Source organism: Brienomyrus brachyistius, chromosome 17 (assembly GCF_023856365.1).
Source record: "Brienomyrus brachyistius isolate T26 chromosome 17, BBRACH_0.4, whole genome shotgun sequence".
Lineage (NCBI taxonomy): Eukaryota > Metazoa > Chordata > Actinopteri > Osteoglossiformes > Mormyridae > Brienomyrus > Brienomyrus brachyistius.
In genome coordinates this window covers 19,200,147-19,216,882 of record NC_064549.1, presented here as the reverse complement: position 1 = coordinate 19,216,882, position 16,736 = coordinate 19,200,147, and the positions used below count along the sequence as shown (strand labels likewise).

Below are 16,736 nucleotides of genomic sequence, written 5' to 3'. Positions count from 1 at the left end.
TTTTACAAAGAATTATTGTACATTAACAAACCTTTAATGTTACTAGAGTGTGCCCCATAAATGGGTTCATCTTATAAAACATTCCATTGACATTATCAAACAACCAATCCTGATTATAAATACAGCAAAATTATGCAATTTTATAGCAATTGTTGCTATATATAGCAATTTTATAGCATATCAAGGGTAAAGCAGGGTCTTATATGTAAATTTACACACATTTCCTGTACAATAAATACATCTTTAATGTAAAAAAGTATTCCCACCTGTACAATGGATTTACCTATTTAAAAATGCCTAGACTTTATTATGTTTATGATTGAGTCATTTTAGATCAAATAAAGTATAAATACAATGTTTACAGGTATTTTAACACTAAATACATTGATTATCAACTCAAAAAAAGATCACTGAAAATATTACCCATACATTTTAAAACGTCAATACTGCTGCAATATGATTAACCAACCATATATATTTAAAAATAGTCTACTGCTAATTTGAGAATATGTGCAATATTGTGGTTCAATTACATTTTTCTATGAGACAGCTGTACATGTAGCAAGAAACATTCAGTACACATTTCCTTTTCTCAATATTTATTCAGATCTGTTCATCAACAGACTCAAAACAGTTGTGCCTCTTGCTTAGTCTTGCTTACAAAACCTGGAATAGTGTGCAACAGCATGTGAATGTAGTATGTTGAATGAAAATACTCCCTTAAACTTGCATTAACACTGTGTACGTTAAGGTCCCCTTAACATTAACCAATCATGGAAAAAAATAGAATAAAAAAAAAATCAAGCAGTAATATTCAGAAGTCTGCAGACAACTGACCCCTTGTGGAGGGATACGTTGAAAGGAGTAATGTAAACAGAGCAAGAGAAAAATAAACCACCCACAGGATCCAACAATTGGAATTTTCTGAAGAATTCCTCTTTTATTCCCTCCATTCATAGTCTGAAATTTTTGTTATCAGGGAAAGAACCTTTGGACTGACCGCCAGCTGCTTTCTGGAAGCTGCCTTCTCCACTTTCGATCCCTTGTCAGGGTTTATCTTGAAAAGGCCTCTATAGATTTAAATACAACAACTTCATTAATAAAGTGTGGACCACCTGTTACATAATCTATATCTGATGTATAAAGCTAACTTATGCTTTCTTACCTCTGCAAGAACTCAAGTTTTATTCCTTGGGCTGCTGGGTAAGAAATGTTCATGCAGTAATAAGAGCCAAACATCAACACAAGAGGGTTATGGTGGTCTGGTCCACAAACAACATGAACTACTGTGCCGCCAAAGGAGGATTTCCTGTAATATATAAGGACAAGAGAGAACAGTCACTTTTTGTTACAATCTGAGCCAAAAGCGATAAAGTCCAAAAATTATGAAACATAAGACACTACATTTTGTTGTCCATCATTAACATTTTAGTGAGTTCTGTATTATGTTCTATAATTTATTTTAATTTGCTGCTGGCTGATAAATGAGACACCTTATCTGCATTACTGTAGTCATAGCTAAAGTTCATCAATTAATTAAGTTTTCCTTAATCAATAACCTGGCCCATCGTGTCGGAGCATGAGAACTACCCATTTAAAGCCAAAGATTATAACAAAATAATAGTAAATTAACAGTCAACAGGAATAAAAATAAATAACAGAATATAATAATATTTAAACATACCACACAAGACAATGCAGGGTGTACTTGTAAGTTCAGCATAGTCCACTTCAGTGGGTAGGGTTGTTTGATCCACTTTGTGGAACATCTGTTCCTCTTCCTCATTGAAGAAATCCATCAGCATTGACTTGTACAATATTCTCTGAAGATGGTCTCCATTTTCCCTGTCTTATCGATAGACTTGAAGAATGAAACAACTCTGGCACATTTACATGTTATGGCTTTCTCATCAATGTCCATACCCGTAAGTTCATTAAAATGAGTCTTCATGCCAGTTGTCTCAAATAGATATGGCCATTCCTTTGCCAAGTCAGAGGTCTCAGTTCCACTGATAATGTCTTTCCTCTGAGTGCAGAAGGAAGCCCTCATCATGGTCTACATACCTTTGGTGTCATGGCATCTTTCTTGGTTCATTTTATTTAACTCCTCTTGTGCATGTTTCTAGGATTCAACGGTATCATCAGGTGGTAGATGCTTTTTTTTTGTTGCCAGTTAATACTTCCGTAAGTGTCTAGTCTTCTCTTCCTAAGTGGAGTATCCTCTCCTTCACTGGTACATATAACTTGTCTCTTAAAAGAGAGTGAAGTGCTTCCCCTCCTCAGGTTATCCACTCTGCTGACCATCTGTTTTGAGAGCGAGTCATACCCACTGTGACAATTTCACCTTCAATGTGTAGGAATTATTAGATCCGGTAAATTTTTATATCTCCCCCAATTTGTTTTGAAATTAATTAACTTTTAATGAGTTATTATTTAATGCTGATTATTAACCAATTATTATGCCGAATGGTCGGCTCCTCCAAACTCAATTGCGTTATCCCTGTGTGTCTGTTAATTTGAGACTTAAATGGAATTTACTAATTACCAGTATCGTTTTATAACCTGGGTTAGAAGGCTCGTACAACGAGCTGCCTCACCAGGTTATGTAAACGATCGGTAGCGAAGCTCCCCTCACAGCCGATGAGAGAGAGTCTCGTGATATTTCAGGCGAGTTTGAGGTTTCAGAGCGTAGTAGCCAGATCGCACAGAGGCAGGGACTATTGTGAGCACTCAATGACAGAGGCTGTCAAGTTGTGTAAAAGACATACATTTATTTCTACAACTAACATAATACAGACATTACACCTAAGACAAACAATAAACATGAAATAACGGAATAGACACAAAAAATGTAATCATGAAAATGCAATGAACAGATTTAAAATGAGTAACCTTAAAATGGAAAAACTGTTCTGCAAAGCAAGCAGTTTGTGGAAACACGACCCTAAAGTAATATAGCAGGTGAATAGGACAGTTTAGGTTGTTAGAAAGGAAAGGAAGTTGGTTTACTTGGCTGCAGGAAAGGGGGGGTCTTGGCAATTGGTTGCGGATGCCGATGAGCTGATGGATGATGGCACTCACTTTTGAGATTTATGATCAGACTGATTTCCCTTGTATTGATGATTTTCGTTAGGCTGGTGTAACTTTTGATATATCCACTTTCGTGGTAACCACTGACCAGATTTGGAAACTGGAGTGATTTTCTGTCGGTTTGATACCAAACATGCCACACCAGCCCAGCGGTTCACACTGAATACCATCTGTAATGATTAATTAATGATTACTTATATTATAATACTTTATTGATCCCCGTAGGTAAATTGTCTTCACGCCTCCCACAACTTGCTCTTTTTTTCCCATAGAGGAAGTTGTCTGTGAAGGGCTGCCACCCGTAGCGGCGCCCAGGGAGCTGGGGGTTAAGGGCCTTGCTCAAGGCCCCACAGGCTGAGGCTGGGTTTGAACCTGCGACCTTCTGATTACAGGCACACAGGCTTAGCCCACAGAGCCACACGCTGCCCCCATTATGTTACATTATATATGTTTTATATATATATATAAAATGTTTGTTGTATGTGTGTTTTATATATATATATAAATATACATACACATATGTATGCCTCTCCTGGAGCCGACACCTTATCGTGGTGGAGGGGTTTGCGTGTTACAATGATCCCAGGAGCTATGTTGTCTGGGGCTTTATGACCCTGGTAGGGTCACCCAAGGCAAACAGGTCCTGGGTGAGGAACCAGACGAAGTGCGGCTCAAAAGACCCCTTATGATGAAGAAAATTTTGGAACCACGGTCTCCCTTGCCCGGACGCGGGTCACCGGGGCCCCCCCCTGGAGCCAGACCTGGGGGTGGGGCTCGATGGCGAGCGCCTGGTGGCCAGGCCTACACCCATGGGGCCTGGTCGGGCGCAGCCCGAACAAGGCACGTGGGTCCCCCCTCCAATGGGCTCACCACCCATGGGAGGGGCCATAGGGGTCGGGTGCGAGGTGATCTGGGCGCCGGCCAAAGGCGGGGACCTTGGCGGTCCGATCCTCGGCTGCAGAAGCTAGCTCTAGGGACATGGAATGTCACCTCTCTGATGGGGAAAGAGCCTGAGCTGGTGCGCGAAGTTGTGAAGTTCCGGCTAGACATAGTCGGACTCACCTTGACGCACGGCTTGGGCTCTGGAACCAGTCTCCTTGAGGGGGGTTGGACCCTTTTCCACTCTGGAGTTGCCCGCGGGGAGAGGCGCCGAGCGGGCGTGGGCATACTTATTGCCCCCAGGCTGGGTGCCTGTACATTGGGGTTTACCGCAGTGGACGAGAGGGTAGCCTCCCTCCGCCTTCGGGTGGGGGGACGGGTCCTGACTGTTGTTTGCGCTTATGCGCCAAACAGCAGTTCAGAATACCCAACCTTTTTGGAGTCCTTGGAAGGGGTGTTGGAGAGCGCTCCTCCTGGGGACTCCCTTGTTCTGCTGGGGGACTTCAATGCTCACGTGGGCAACGACAGTGAGACCTGGAGGGGCGTGATTGGGAGGAACGGCCCCCCCGATCTGAACCCGAGCGGTGTTTTGTTATTGGACTTCTGTGCTCGTCACGGACTGTCCATAATGAACACCATGTTCAAGCATAAGGGTGTCCATATGTGCACTTGGCACCAGGACACCCTAGGCCGCAGTTCGATGATCGACTTTGTAGTCGTCGGACTTGCGGCCGCATGTTTTGGACGGTGCAGCATCAACACTATTTATGATGGGGATGGTGCGCTGCTGACCTCAGCTCGGGACGTTTTGGGTCAGTGGAGGGAGTACTTCGAAGACCTCCTCAATCCTTCCGATATGGAAGCAGAGTGTGGGGACTTGGGGGTGGACTCGCCTATCTCGGGGGTGGAGGTCGCTGAGGTGGTCAAAAAGCTCCTCGGTGGCCGGGCCCCAGGGGTGGACGAGATTCGCCCAGAGTTCCTCAAGGCTCTGGATGCTGCGGGGCTGTCCTGGTTGACACGCATCTGCAGCATCGCGTGGACATCGGGGGCAGTGCCTCTGGATTGGCAGACCGGGGTGGTGGTCCCCCTCTTTAAGAAGGGGGACCGGAGGGTGTGCTCCAACTACAGGGGGATCACACTCCTCAGCCTCCCTGGCAAGGTCTATTCGGGGGTCCTGGAAAGGAGGGTCCGCCGGATTGTCGAACCTTGGATTCAGGAGGAGCAGTGTGGTTTTCGCCCTGGCCGTGGAACAGTGGACCAGCTCTATACTCTCAGCAGGGTTCTGGAGGGTTCATGGGAGTTTGCCCGACCAGTCTACATGTGTTTTGTGGACTTGGAGAATGCATTCGACCGTGTCCCTCGGGGGGTCCTGTGGGGAGTGCTCCAGGAGTATGGGGTACCGGGCTCCCTTTTAAGGGCGGTTCGGTCCCTGTATGACCGGTGCCAGAGTTTGGTCCGCATGGGCGGCAATAAGTCGGACTCGTTTCCGGTGAGGGTTGGACTCCGTCAGGGCTGCCCTTTGTCACCGATTCTGTTCATAGTTTTTATGGACATAATTTCTAGGCGCAGCCAGGTCGTGGAGGGCGTCCGGTTCGGTGACCTCAGGATTAGGTCTCTGCTTTTTGCGGATGATGTGGTTCTGTTGGCCTCATCGAACCGTGACCTTCAGCTCTCACTGGAGCAGTTCGCAGCCGAGTGCGAAGCGGCTGGGATGAGAATCAGTACCTCCAAATCCGAGACCATGGTTCTCAGCCGGAAAAGGGTAGAATGCTCTCTCCGGGTTGGGGATGGGGTCCTCCCCCAAGTGGAGGAGTTTAAGTATCTCGGGATCTTGTTCACGAGTGGGGGAACGATGGAGCGGGAGATCGACAGGCGGATCGGTGCGGCGTCAGCAGTCATGCGGGCGCTGCATTGGTCTGAAGAGAGAGCTGAGCCAAAAGGCGAAGCTCTCGATTTACCAGTCGATCTACGTTCCTACCCTCACCTATGGTCATGAGCTTTGGGTAGTGACCGAAAGAACGAGATCGCGGGTACAAGCGGCCGAAATGAGTTTCCTCTGCAGGGTGGCTGGGCTCTCCCTTAGAGATAGGGTGAGGAGCTCAGTCATTCGGGAGGGACTCAGAGTAGAGCCGCTGCTCCTCCGCATCGAGAGGAGCCAGATGAGGTGGCTCGGGCATCTGATCAGAATGCCTCCGGGACGCCTCCCTGGGGAGGTATTCCGGGCATGTCCCACTGGGAGGAGACCCCGGGGAAGACCCAGGACACGCTGAGGAGACTATGTCTCTCGGCTAGCCTGGGAACGCCTCGGGATCCCCCCAGAGGAGCTGGACGAAGTGGCCGGGGAGAGGGAAGTCTGGGTCTCCCTGCTGAGGCTGCTGCCCCCGCGACCCAACCCCGGATTAAGCGGGAGATGATGGATGGATGGATGGATATATATGTATGTATGTATATATGTTATTATGTTATATTATGTCATTATGTTATGTTCTATTACACCAGTATATGGTACAGGTGGTCTAGGTTGCACCTCAACAGATATTACCCTTATACAAGCATTATACGACATATTCTCATGTCAACAGCACATCTAACCCTTAGATAGGCATGGTAGAATACAAAGATTAGATAAGGGTTGCTGAGGAATGTGGAAAAGAAAAGGGGGGAAAAGTTTGTCAGACAAAGAAAAAGAATTTTTGAAAGTTAGGGCACACTAAGATCCCTGGTTAGACTATTCAATTTCCAAAATTATTCTGGTATAACATATATGCAGTGGTAGCTATACCTATTTATTTATTCAAATTTATACAAGTGTTTAAGTGTGAGGGGTAAAATAATAGACACCCTGTGAACATGGTTATAAGGGTGGCACACAAAACTAAGACTGTCTAAGGACACACACACAAACATGACCTGTATATTGAGACTGGTGATCATAAGCAACGTACTATACAGGGTATACAAAAACCAAACTTAAAAGAAACTTTCTGTGGGGTGTTGGGTGAGTGGTACGTAAGGCAGAATGTCGGGGGATGGGGTTGTGTGCCAAGTCGAGGGACCCCTGTCCTTGGGGTCCACTCTATCTGTAGGTCGTTAAAACTTTGAGCAATAAAAGTTAGAGTGCTTGCCTCCCTTGTTATCTGTGTGTGTTTAAGTGTGTCTGTGTGTGTGGGGTCATGAACCCCCCTTTGAGGCCTAGGCCTAGGCCAATGTGTGCCTATCGGACCTTGTCTCAGGTCACCTGGAATTTAAGCTTGGTGAAATGTGCATGTGTGATCCTACAAATGACATCTGTGAATGACACAGGGTACGCCTTTGCCATCTTTCTTGCAATCTCACTGACGTGTTTCTTCCGAGGTGTTGGGCATATTGTTAAGATTTCACTAACAACCAGCCGTATCATTTCAAGTCTCTCACTTTTTGTTAGCTGCTTCACGGTTTCCAGCTTTCTGATGATCTCAGATGGCATCTCCTTCCAAGGAATTTCAAAATTGAAATGCCAGCTGTTGTCAGACACCTGACAAGGTGTGAAATCTGTGCTTGAACTACTTGCTGACATCGGTGAGTCTGAACTTGCTGAGCTGTGACCACCTGAAGGGTTGCAGAAGCACATGAAGAACAACTTAAAATTTGTGTGAAATTTGGGGATGCTTGGTCATCTTTTCAACCCATCATAGGATCAAAGCAATATCCATGTACATCTATATTATTTATGATGTAGATAACACCAAAAACATACATTCACCATTAAATTTGTTAATCATTGCAAACACCTAAAAAGACACATTTGGCGTCCTCTTGATCTGGTCCAGCCGCTTGGGTCCTCAGCAATGAGGATCCTGCGAGCCAGATCACCCTCAGGGAAATGCGCCACATGGCCATAGTACTGTAACTGACACTCCCTCACAATGCTCATAAGGTGCCTCATTCAGGACTCCTCTAGTAACTGCCAAATCAAACCAGCAGTACCCAAGGATTCTCCAAAGAGACGCTATACCAAAGGAGTCCAGTCTTCGTCTCAGCTCACTGGATAGTATCCTTGACTCCCAGCCCTACAGCAAGACAGGGAGTACCAGGACTCTAAAGACTTTGACCTTTCTCCTCTTGCAAAGGCATTGGGAGCTCTACACACTCCTTTCCATTGACCTCATGACCCCCCCTTGCTCTCCTAATCCAGCTACTGACATCATAGGAAGAGTCACCAGAGGCATAAATGTAAGTGAATCTCTTGATGAGGTCAACATTCTCCCTGCAGACAGACACTCTACTGAGTCATTAAAGGCCAGGATTGGCACTGCATTTGCTTTCCAAGACAATTGTAATCATTTTCATCCTTGCTGTTTAAATCATTCCTAGATGGGTTTGTGAAAAATGTATGAACTCCCTTTTGCTTTATAAATACCCCAGTATTTTTTTACAACAAAATCTAATAGCTAAGAGAACACATATATGCATGCTATCCTAGTATATTAAAATCCTTTTTTAAATTCTTGTCATGCCATCCTGATTTTTTTTGTGTTCCTCCGACCAGATCCCAATTTTTTTTAACTTAGTTTATCTTTGTCTTGTGAGTTTGCAATGGTTTTCAAGGCTGTTTGTATTGTGTTTCAGAGACAGGCTATTTGTATAACTATTTGACGAAGAAATCGTTTCAAGTCTCACCCAGAAGTACCCTAGCTGATTTAGCACCTGTACTCAACTGGAAATCAATAAAAAAAGCAAAAGTACAGTACTTTGTGTGATAGAAAAGCACCCAAATACTACTTTTAACCACATACAGCAGAATTCACAGTATCGAAGGCATGTGAGAATAAAAGCACTTGCAAAAACGCAACCCGACCACAAAAACAGAGGTGAGATCACTATACAAAGAGTTGTAACCACACATAGTGCGTAATTTGCACGCAGTTAAACACACAGGGATCAAGCACACATCTAAACAGGACATAAGAACTGGCACATTAACTACATGCGTGACATAGACAGGGGCTATTTACATGAGCAGCGCGGTGCACTGGGAAATATGGAAATTACCCAGTCGGCGTTGAGCTCACCGATGCCACAATACAAGTTTTTAATGTATTGTTATTCCTCAATTAAAATGCAAATTATTACATTATTGCCCATTATTGGTATCAATGTTTTATTTATTTAAAGTATTTTGTTTTAGAGTCGCATTCCCCTCCGATTTTTTCCCATTGTATATTTATGTATTACAGTTTTTACCCATTACTTGAACACTATAGACACATGCTTAAACCAAAGTAACGTAACTTGAAGTTGTTGTTACTATACCTTAAACAAAGTGTAACCATACCTTAAACAAAAGTGCTGCTTAGCACTTTAGATGCAATTCTGCAACACACTCACTCCTTTCTACAACACACTTACTCCTGCACACTACACACTATGTCATACATAAGACACTTCATTCAAAAATGAATTCTCAGGGTACCAGTGGGAAAACACATCTATTCAAAATACAAAACACATTGGGCAATTGAAAATACTTACTTACAAAATGGAACACCAATCAGCCAGCTACAAAAACACCTCACTTAAGCCATTTTGAGAAGTTTGCAAGCATGGAAGCAGGGAGAGCTAGAGGCAGAGGTAGAGGTAGAGGTAGAGGTAGAGGTAGAGGAAGAGGAAGACAGACAGACAGAGAGAGAGAGGGGAGGAAGTGGTCGAAGAGGCCATGCAAGGACTATTACAGTTTTTGCCCGTTGCTTGAACACTATAAACCCATGCTTAGACTAACGTAACACAACCTGAAGCTTTTGTTACCATACCTCAAACACATGTACCCATACCTTAAACAAAAGCGCTGCTTTGCACTCCAGTTGCAATTATGCAACACACTTACCCCTTTATGCAACACACATGGTCCTGCATACTACACTCCGTTTCATACATAAGACACTTCGTTCAAAAATGAAATGTCACGGTGCCATTTGGAAAACACATGTATCCAAAATACAAAACACATCGGGTAATTGCAACCACTCAAATACACACCTGAAGGCACTCACTTGCAAAACTGAACACCAATTAGCCAACTACAAAAAGCCCCCAGTTTAGCCATTTCAAGAACTTTGCAAGCATGGATGGAGGGAGAGCAAGAGGAAGAGGAGGAGGAGGAGGAGGTCGAAGAGGCCATGCACGGACCCATATTTCTGATGATATAAGAGCAACTTTGGTGGACCATGTCATCAACCATGGCCTGACCATGAGGGAAGCTGGGCAGAGAGTCCACCCACATCTAAGCCGCTTCACAGTGGCATCTGTAATAAGAACATTCCGACTAGAAAACAGGTATGTCGTCACCTCTCTACCTTCTACTCTACTCACATGGTTTTTATAGCACTGTTCTACAGTATATCACATTACCATATCAAGTGTACAGGATATTGCAGGGTGCTAATGCTCCTTTTTCAGCCAAAGTGGTAGTTTTGGTGAAACATACCATGATTACTTATATTGAAGTACAGTGTTGTACAGTGGATGATACAGTATATACAGTAAAGTACTGTAAGAAAAATAAGCAAACCGATGACAATATGTGGTTGTATTGCTCTAGAATGACTCGAAGACCTTCTGGGGGAGGACGCCAGCGCCTGTTCACACAACAGCAGGAACTTGCCGTTGTGGACCTAGTGAGGGCAGACAATGCCATCCGTCTCCACCAGCTACGAAAGAAAATACTTGCAGACAGGCAAGTGTTCAACAACATAAACCATGTGAGCATCACCACCATCAGACGCATCTTGGGAAATCACAGCATCACCATGAAGCAGCTCTACAGAGTCCCATTTGAGAGGAACAGTGACAGGGTCAAAGGACTTCGAGCTGAATATGTACGGGTAAGTGTAACTGTCCTTTACATTTACAATACAGTATTGGTGAAATCCAGTAGCAGCTGAATATGTACCATATCAGTACCACATGGATCCATTCTGAGAGCTACACAGGTACCTGTGTGATGGGGTGAGGGTTCTGTATGTGTAGCACTGTAGTACAGTAATATGTTCTCTTTTTTTGTTACAGAGAATCTTGGCCATGGATGGAGCTGCACAGCCTCATGAATTCATTTTCATTGATGAAGCTGGCTTCGACCTGTGCAAAACAAGACGACGGGGTCGTAATGTAATTGGCCAAAGGGCAATTGTGCACGTCCCAGGCCAGCGCGGGGGAAATATCACAATGTGTGCCGCCATAAGCCTTCGAGGGCTTCTGCATCATCATGCAAAACTAGGTCCATACATTAGCCAACATATACTCACATTTCTAGATGCTCTCCATAATATAGTTGTACAGAACAGACCAGATCAGCCCAGGTTTGTGGTGATATGGGATAATGTCAGTTTCCATCCGGCTGCTCTGGTCCAGGCCTGGTTCTCCAACCACAATCAACTTGAAGTGGTGTACTTGCCCCCTTACTCACCATTTTTAAACCCTATAGAGGAATTTTTTTCGGCTTGGAGATGGCGTGTATATGACCGCCAACCACATGCCCGCATGCCTCTTCAACAGGCAATGGAACAGGCCTGCGGCGACATTCAGGTGACAGCAATCCATGGATGGTTTCGACATGCAAGGGGATATTTTCCCCGGTGCCTAGCGGGAGAAGACATTGCTTGCGATGTCGATGAGGTCCTGTGGCCAGACCCCAACAGACGACGGGATCCGTGAGCCCACGTATGCACAATTGTCATGATTTTTTGTGTTTACAGTATAATGTTTTTTCTATTTCTGTATTATGTTTTTTTTTTTTTCTTTTCTTAATCTGACTTCGTGGTACTGCGATGTACAGTGCTGCAATGTACAATATTGATTAGGCCTATTTGCTTTTTTGGTTGTTTGAAAATGTGTCTCCTGAAAATATGCCTTCTGAGTAAACAATGAAAATCAAAGACTGCAGTGTTTTATATAAAGTAGACTAGTGTGTTCCCCCTGATCTGAAAGTGTTTGCATATGATGCAAGTATGTGTCATTTTGTCAACAGAGTTACATTTTGACAAAGGAATGTTAGGTTTTGATAGCAGAGTTTAGGTTTTGAGAGTAGAGTTTCACTTTGGCACAGATGTGAATGGTATATTTCCCAGTGTTGTGTCATGTTTACTTGTGTTTAGAGTTTTGGCACAATGAGCACAGTTTTGCAAAATGTGTTCAGGCAACGGGCAAAAACTGTATTTCTGATGACATAAGAGCAACTTTGGTGGACCATGTCATAAACCATGGCCTGACTATGAGGGAAGCTGGGCAGAGAGTCCACTCTAATCTAAGCCGTTTCACAGTTTCATCCATAATAACGACATTCGGACTGGAAAACAGGTATGTCTTCAACTCTCTACTCTACTCAGACTGTATCTAGAGTATTTACAATACTGTACCATATCACATTGCCGTATCACATGTACTGTTGTACTGTTCACACAACAGCAGGAACTTGCCATTGTGAACCTAGTGAGAGCAAACAATGCAATCCATCCCCACCTGCTACAGCAACAAATACTTCAAGATAGGCAGGTATTCAACAACATAAATCGAGTAAGCATTACCACTATCAGACGCATCCTGGTAAAGTACAACATGACCATGAAGCAACTGTACAGGGTCCCATTTGAGAGGAACAGTGTCAGGGTCAAAGGACTTTGACATGAATATGTACAGGTAAGTGTAACAGTCCTTTACATTTACAATACAGAATGGGTGCAGCCCAGTAACAGCTGAATATGTACCATTTGATCAGTACCACATAGATATATTCGGAAAGCTACACAGGTACCTGTGGGGTGGGGCGGTTCTGTATGTGTAGTAGTGTAGTTGTGTGTTTTGAGTAATGCCATCCACAATATGTATTTTTTGTTGCAGAGAATCTTAGACATGGATGGAGCTGCTCGGCCTCATGAATTTATTTACGTTGACGAGGCTGGATTCAACCTTAGCAAAAGTAGACGACGGGGACGTAATATACTTGGCCAAAGGGCGATTGTGCACGTCCCGGGGCAGCGCGGGGGAAATATGACATTGTGTGCCGCCATAAGCCTCCGAGGGCTACTGCACCATCATTCCAAACTGGGGCCATATAATGCGCAACACATAATCACATTTCTAGATGCACTTCATGATGCAGTTGTACAAGACAGACCAGAGCAGCCCAGGTTTGTTGTTGTCTGGGATAATGTCAGTTTCCATCGGGCTGCTATCGTCCGGAACTGGTTCACCAACCATGATCAATTTGAAGTTGTGTATTTGCTCCCTTACTCGCCATTTCTCAACCCTATAGAAGAGTTTTTTCCGCTTGGAGATGGCGCATATATGACCGCCAACCACATGCCCGCACGCCTCTTCTGCAGGCAATGGAACAGGCCTGCGGAGACATTGAGGTAAGGTCAATCCATGGATGGATTCGGCACACAAGGGGATATTTTCCCCGATGCTTAGCAAGAGAAGACATTGCTTGTGATGTTGATGAGATCCTGTGGCCAGACCCCAACAGACGGCAGGATCCATAAGTCCACTTATGCACAATTGTGTTTTTCTGTGTTTACAGTAGTGTATTTGTTTTATTGTTGCTTTAACTGAATTTAGTGTACTGTAAAGTACACGACTAATGTACAGTATTTAGTATTTCATTTTTTGGGTGTTGTGAAAACGTGCCTTCTGTGGAACTGAATAAAAACAGTGCAAACAAAAGCCTGCCATGTTTTATATAAAGTAGAGTAGTGTGTTGCTGCTGATTTGTAAGTGTATTCATATGATGCAAGTGGGTTTCATTTTGTCATTAGAGCGACATTTTGACAAAGGATTGTTAGGTTTTGATAGCAGAGTTTCAATTTGACATAGATGTGAATGGTTTATTTCCCAGTGTCGTGTCTTATTTGCTTGTGTGTAGAGTTTTGACATGATGAGCCAAGTTTTGCAAAATGTGTTCAAGCAATGGGCAAAAACTGTAATATGTGATTTTAGTGGACGCGAGGATTTCCAGGAGAATAAATCACATTGTAGCAGGACTGACTACATAATTTTTCAATCAGGTATTGCATAGCATTTTCTTGTAAATGGATCCTGCGGCTAAAACAACTGTTTTCTCTTGCAGTTAATTTGGTTATATTGGAGAGAATTTCTCAACTCAGAAACGGCCAGACCCCGAACTAGTAAGAAGTTCAGTATTCTGTCCCAAAAGATGTTTATGTATGAATTGTATTTTACAGTTTTTTTCAGCCGCTAACAAGCGCTTACCCATACTTCAGATACTTTTTCTAAACTCTTAACACAGACTCACAACTACAAAAAACAGTTGGCCAAATGGATAATTTTCTTCTCAAAAATAAATTTTGTTAAATATATACTAACTCTTCATTTCAAAATAGAAGACATCTTTCTCTGCACACACTAACTTTACCGAAACACTGGAAATCTGAGTCAAAATGAAATGATTCTGTCAAAGAATAACACTTGTTTTCACTTCACAAAGTACATGCAGTCAATCAAAGTATACCAGGTTTCAAAATACTGGCTATTGTTGACATTACAAAAACTGCATTGACATATGTTTCAGTTTTACAGGTATTTGCATGAAAAACGTGCAATCCACCGGTTTGACACTAAATTTCTTGGTTGGGAACTGTATGTCCACATGTACAGTAATGTTCACATTCAAAAGCATTCCAGTAAAAAGCATTTTTTTTCCTTTACTGTTCACTACATGAGGTACAGTAAAAACACAACAGAATTTTTTTTTCTTTTTTTTTGCTTTATTGCTTACAGTAAACAAAATATCCATGAACACACAAGAGCATTCTGAACAAAAAAAACAGCAAAAAGCCCAGATAGGAGTTCTAAAAATAACACAAAATTACTGTATCTAATCTCTGCGATCTTCAGGGTTAGGCCACATGTTTTCATCTACATCACATCTGATGTTATCCAAGGCGATGCACCTGGGATAAAACCGCCTTGTATGTCGAATCCACCCTTGGCAATCATCAACTGTGATGTCCCTGCAGCCAGCATCCATGGCTTCAAGGAGGGACATCTGGTCATATGGCTGATGGTCATAGACCTTCCACCTCCATGCAGAAAAGAACTCCTCTATGGGGTTGAGGAAAGGTGAATAGGGTGGAAGGAAGAGACTTACCAGTCTTGGGTGGACTTCAAACCATGTTGTTATTACTTGCGAATGATGGAAAGCCACATTGTCCCAGGTAATTACAAAGGTCCTCATGTGTTCACCCTCCTGATCTCGCTCTGGAACCAGGTGCTGGTGGAGATCATTGAGAAAGGCAAGCAGGCGCTCGGTATTATAGGGTCCAACCTGACATCTGTGAAGGAGTAGTCCTGCATTTGCAATTGCTGAACACATGGTAATGTTTGCCCCTCTCTGTCCTGGCACATCAACTGTGGCCCTTTGTCCAATAACATTTCGACCACGTCTACGCCTTTTGGCCAGATTGAATCCTGCCTCATCTATGTATATGAATTCATAAGGCGCCTGGTTGGCCTCCAATTCCATAACTCTCTGAAACAAAGTTTATGTAAATCATGTCATTAGTGTATACTATACTGTACTATAACCTATTACTGTGTAGGTTACCTTTTTGCAAAGTGCAAAGCTTATAGAACTGGACATTGAATTGAATATACACTATACCTGGACATATTGTCGTCGTAGCTCCTTGACTCTCTCACTGTTCCTCTCAAAGGGAACAGTGTAGAGCTGCTTCATCCGCACTCTGTGTTTGGACAATGTCCGCGTAATGGTTGTGAGGCTGATACTATCGATATTGTCAAATATCACATGGTCCGCCACAATTCTATTTTGAATTTCATGCAGTTTTATTGCATTTTTTGCAACAACCATTTCTACAATGGCAAGCTCTTGGTAATTACTGAGGAGCTTTCCTCTTCCCCCAGAGGGTGGAAGACGTTGCATTCTGTAGAGGGACAAAAAACAATATATGCATTACTGTATGACCATATTGACATGTCAAGCGAGAATAGAAACAATCCATGTAAAATGCAATACTTACCTGTTGGTTTGTTTAAAGATGCGTATAATGGAGGCAACCGTTGACCGCTTCAAATTGGGCTGCACTCTTTCACCAGCCTCTCTTAGTGAAAGACCGTGGTTGATTACATGGTCAATGACAGTGGCACAAATTTCATCACTGACAACTGTTCTTGCTGGCCTTGGAATGCCACCACCACGCATTCTTACACCTCTACCTTGCCCTCTCCTTGGTCCTGCTCCTCTCCCTGGCCCTGCACCTCTCACTGGGCCCCTTGCTCTTACTCTTCCTCGTCCAGACATTACAATGTTTGTCTTCTCTGTTTCTGTTGCCAAAAACATCACTCCTCAAAGTCCTCCTTTATAAGTGTAAATGTAATAGAAAAAAATAACCCCTGCCACTGAGTCCACACTGGAATCAGCTGTGTTTGGCCCAATTTACCCAACATAAATCAGCTGTGTGTCAATTATTCAGTTGTTTGTTTATTATCAGCTGCAATATATTTTTGATATTGATATTGTTTTTGAACTGATATCATTGCAGAAGCAGAGGTTTTTATACTGTATCTAAGGTTTGGAATATTGTTTTTGCTATTGTGGGTTGTTGTGTGTTACCATTCGTAAATACTACAAAAACAATCCAGAGTTTTGTTGGGAGGTATAGCTTGTGTGTTAAGAAAATGGAAGCATTGTGGAAATGTGTTTACTGACTGCATATTGGGTGAAAACCATATGAAACGTGTGAATGGTATGGCCA

The 16,736-nt window shown here is 43.4% G+C and overlaps 1 protein-coding gene across 1 annotated transcript; it reads left to right on the top strand.

The window, feature by feature from the left end:
• The first annotated feature begins 9,143 nt into the window (after nucleotides 1-9,143).
• On the top strand, nucleotides 9,144-11,743 carry LOC125711313 (uncharacterized). The gene is made up of 3 exons (XM_048980109.1): nucleotides 9,144-10,281; nucleotides 10,547-10,829; nucleotides 11,014-11,743. The coding sequence occupies exons 1-3, from the start codon at nucleotides 10,070-10,072 to the stop codon at nucleotides 11,656-11,658; spliced, it is 1,140 nt and encodes a 379-aa protein (XP_048836066.1). The 5' UTR covers nucleotides 9,144-10,069; the 3' UTR covers nucleotides 11,659-11,743.
• The last annotated feature ends 4,993 nt before the right edge of the window (nucleotides 11,744-16,736 follow it).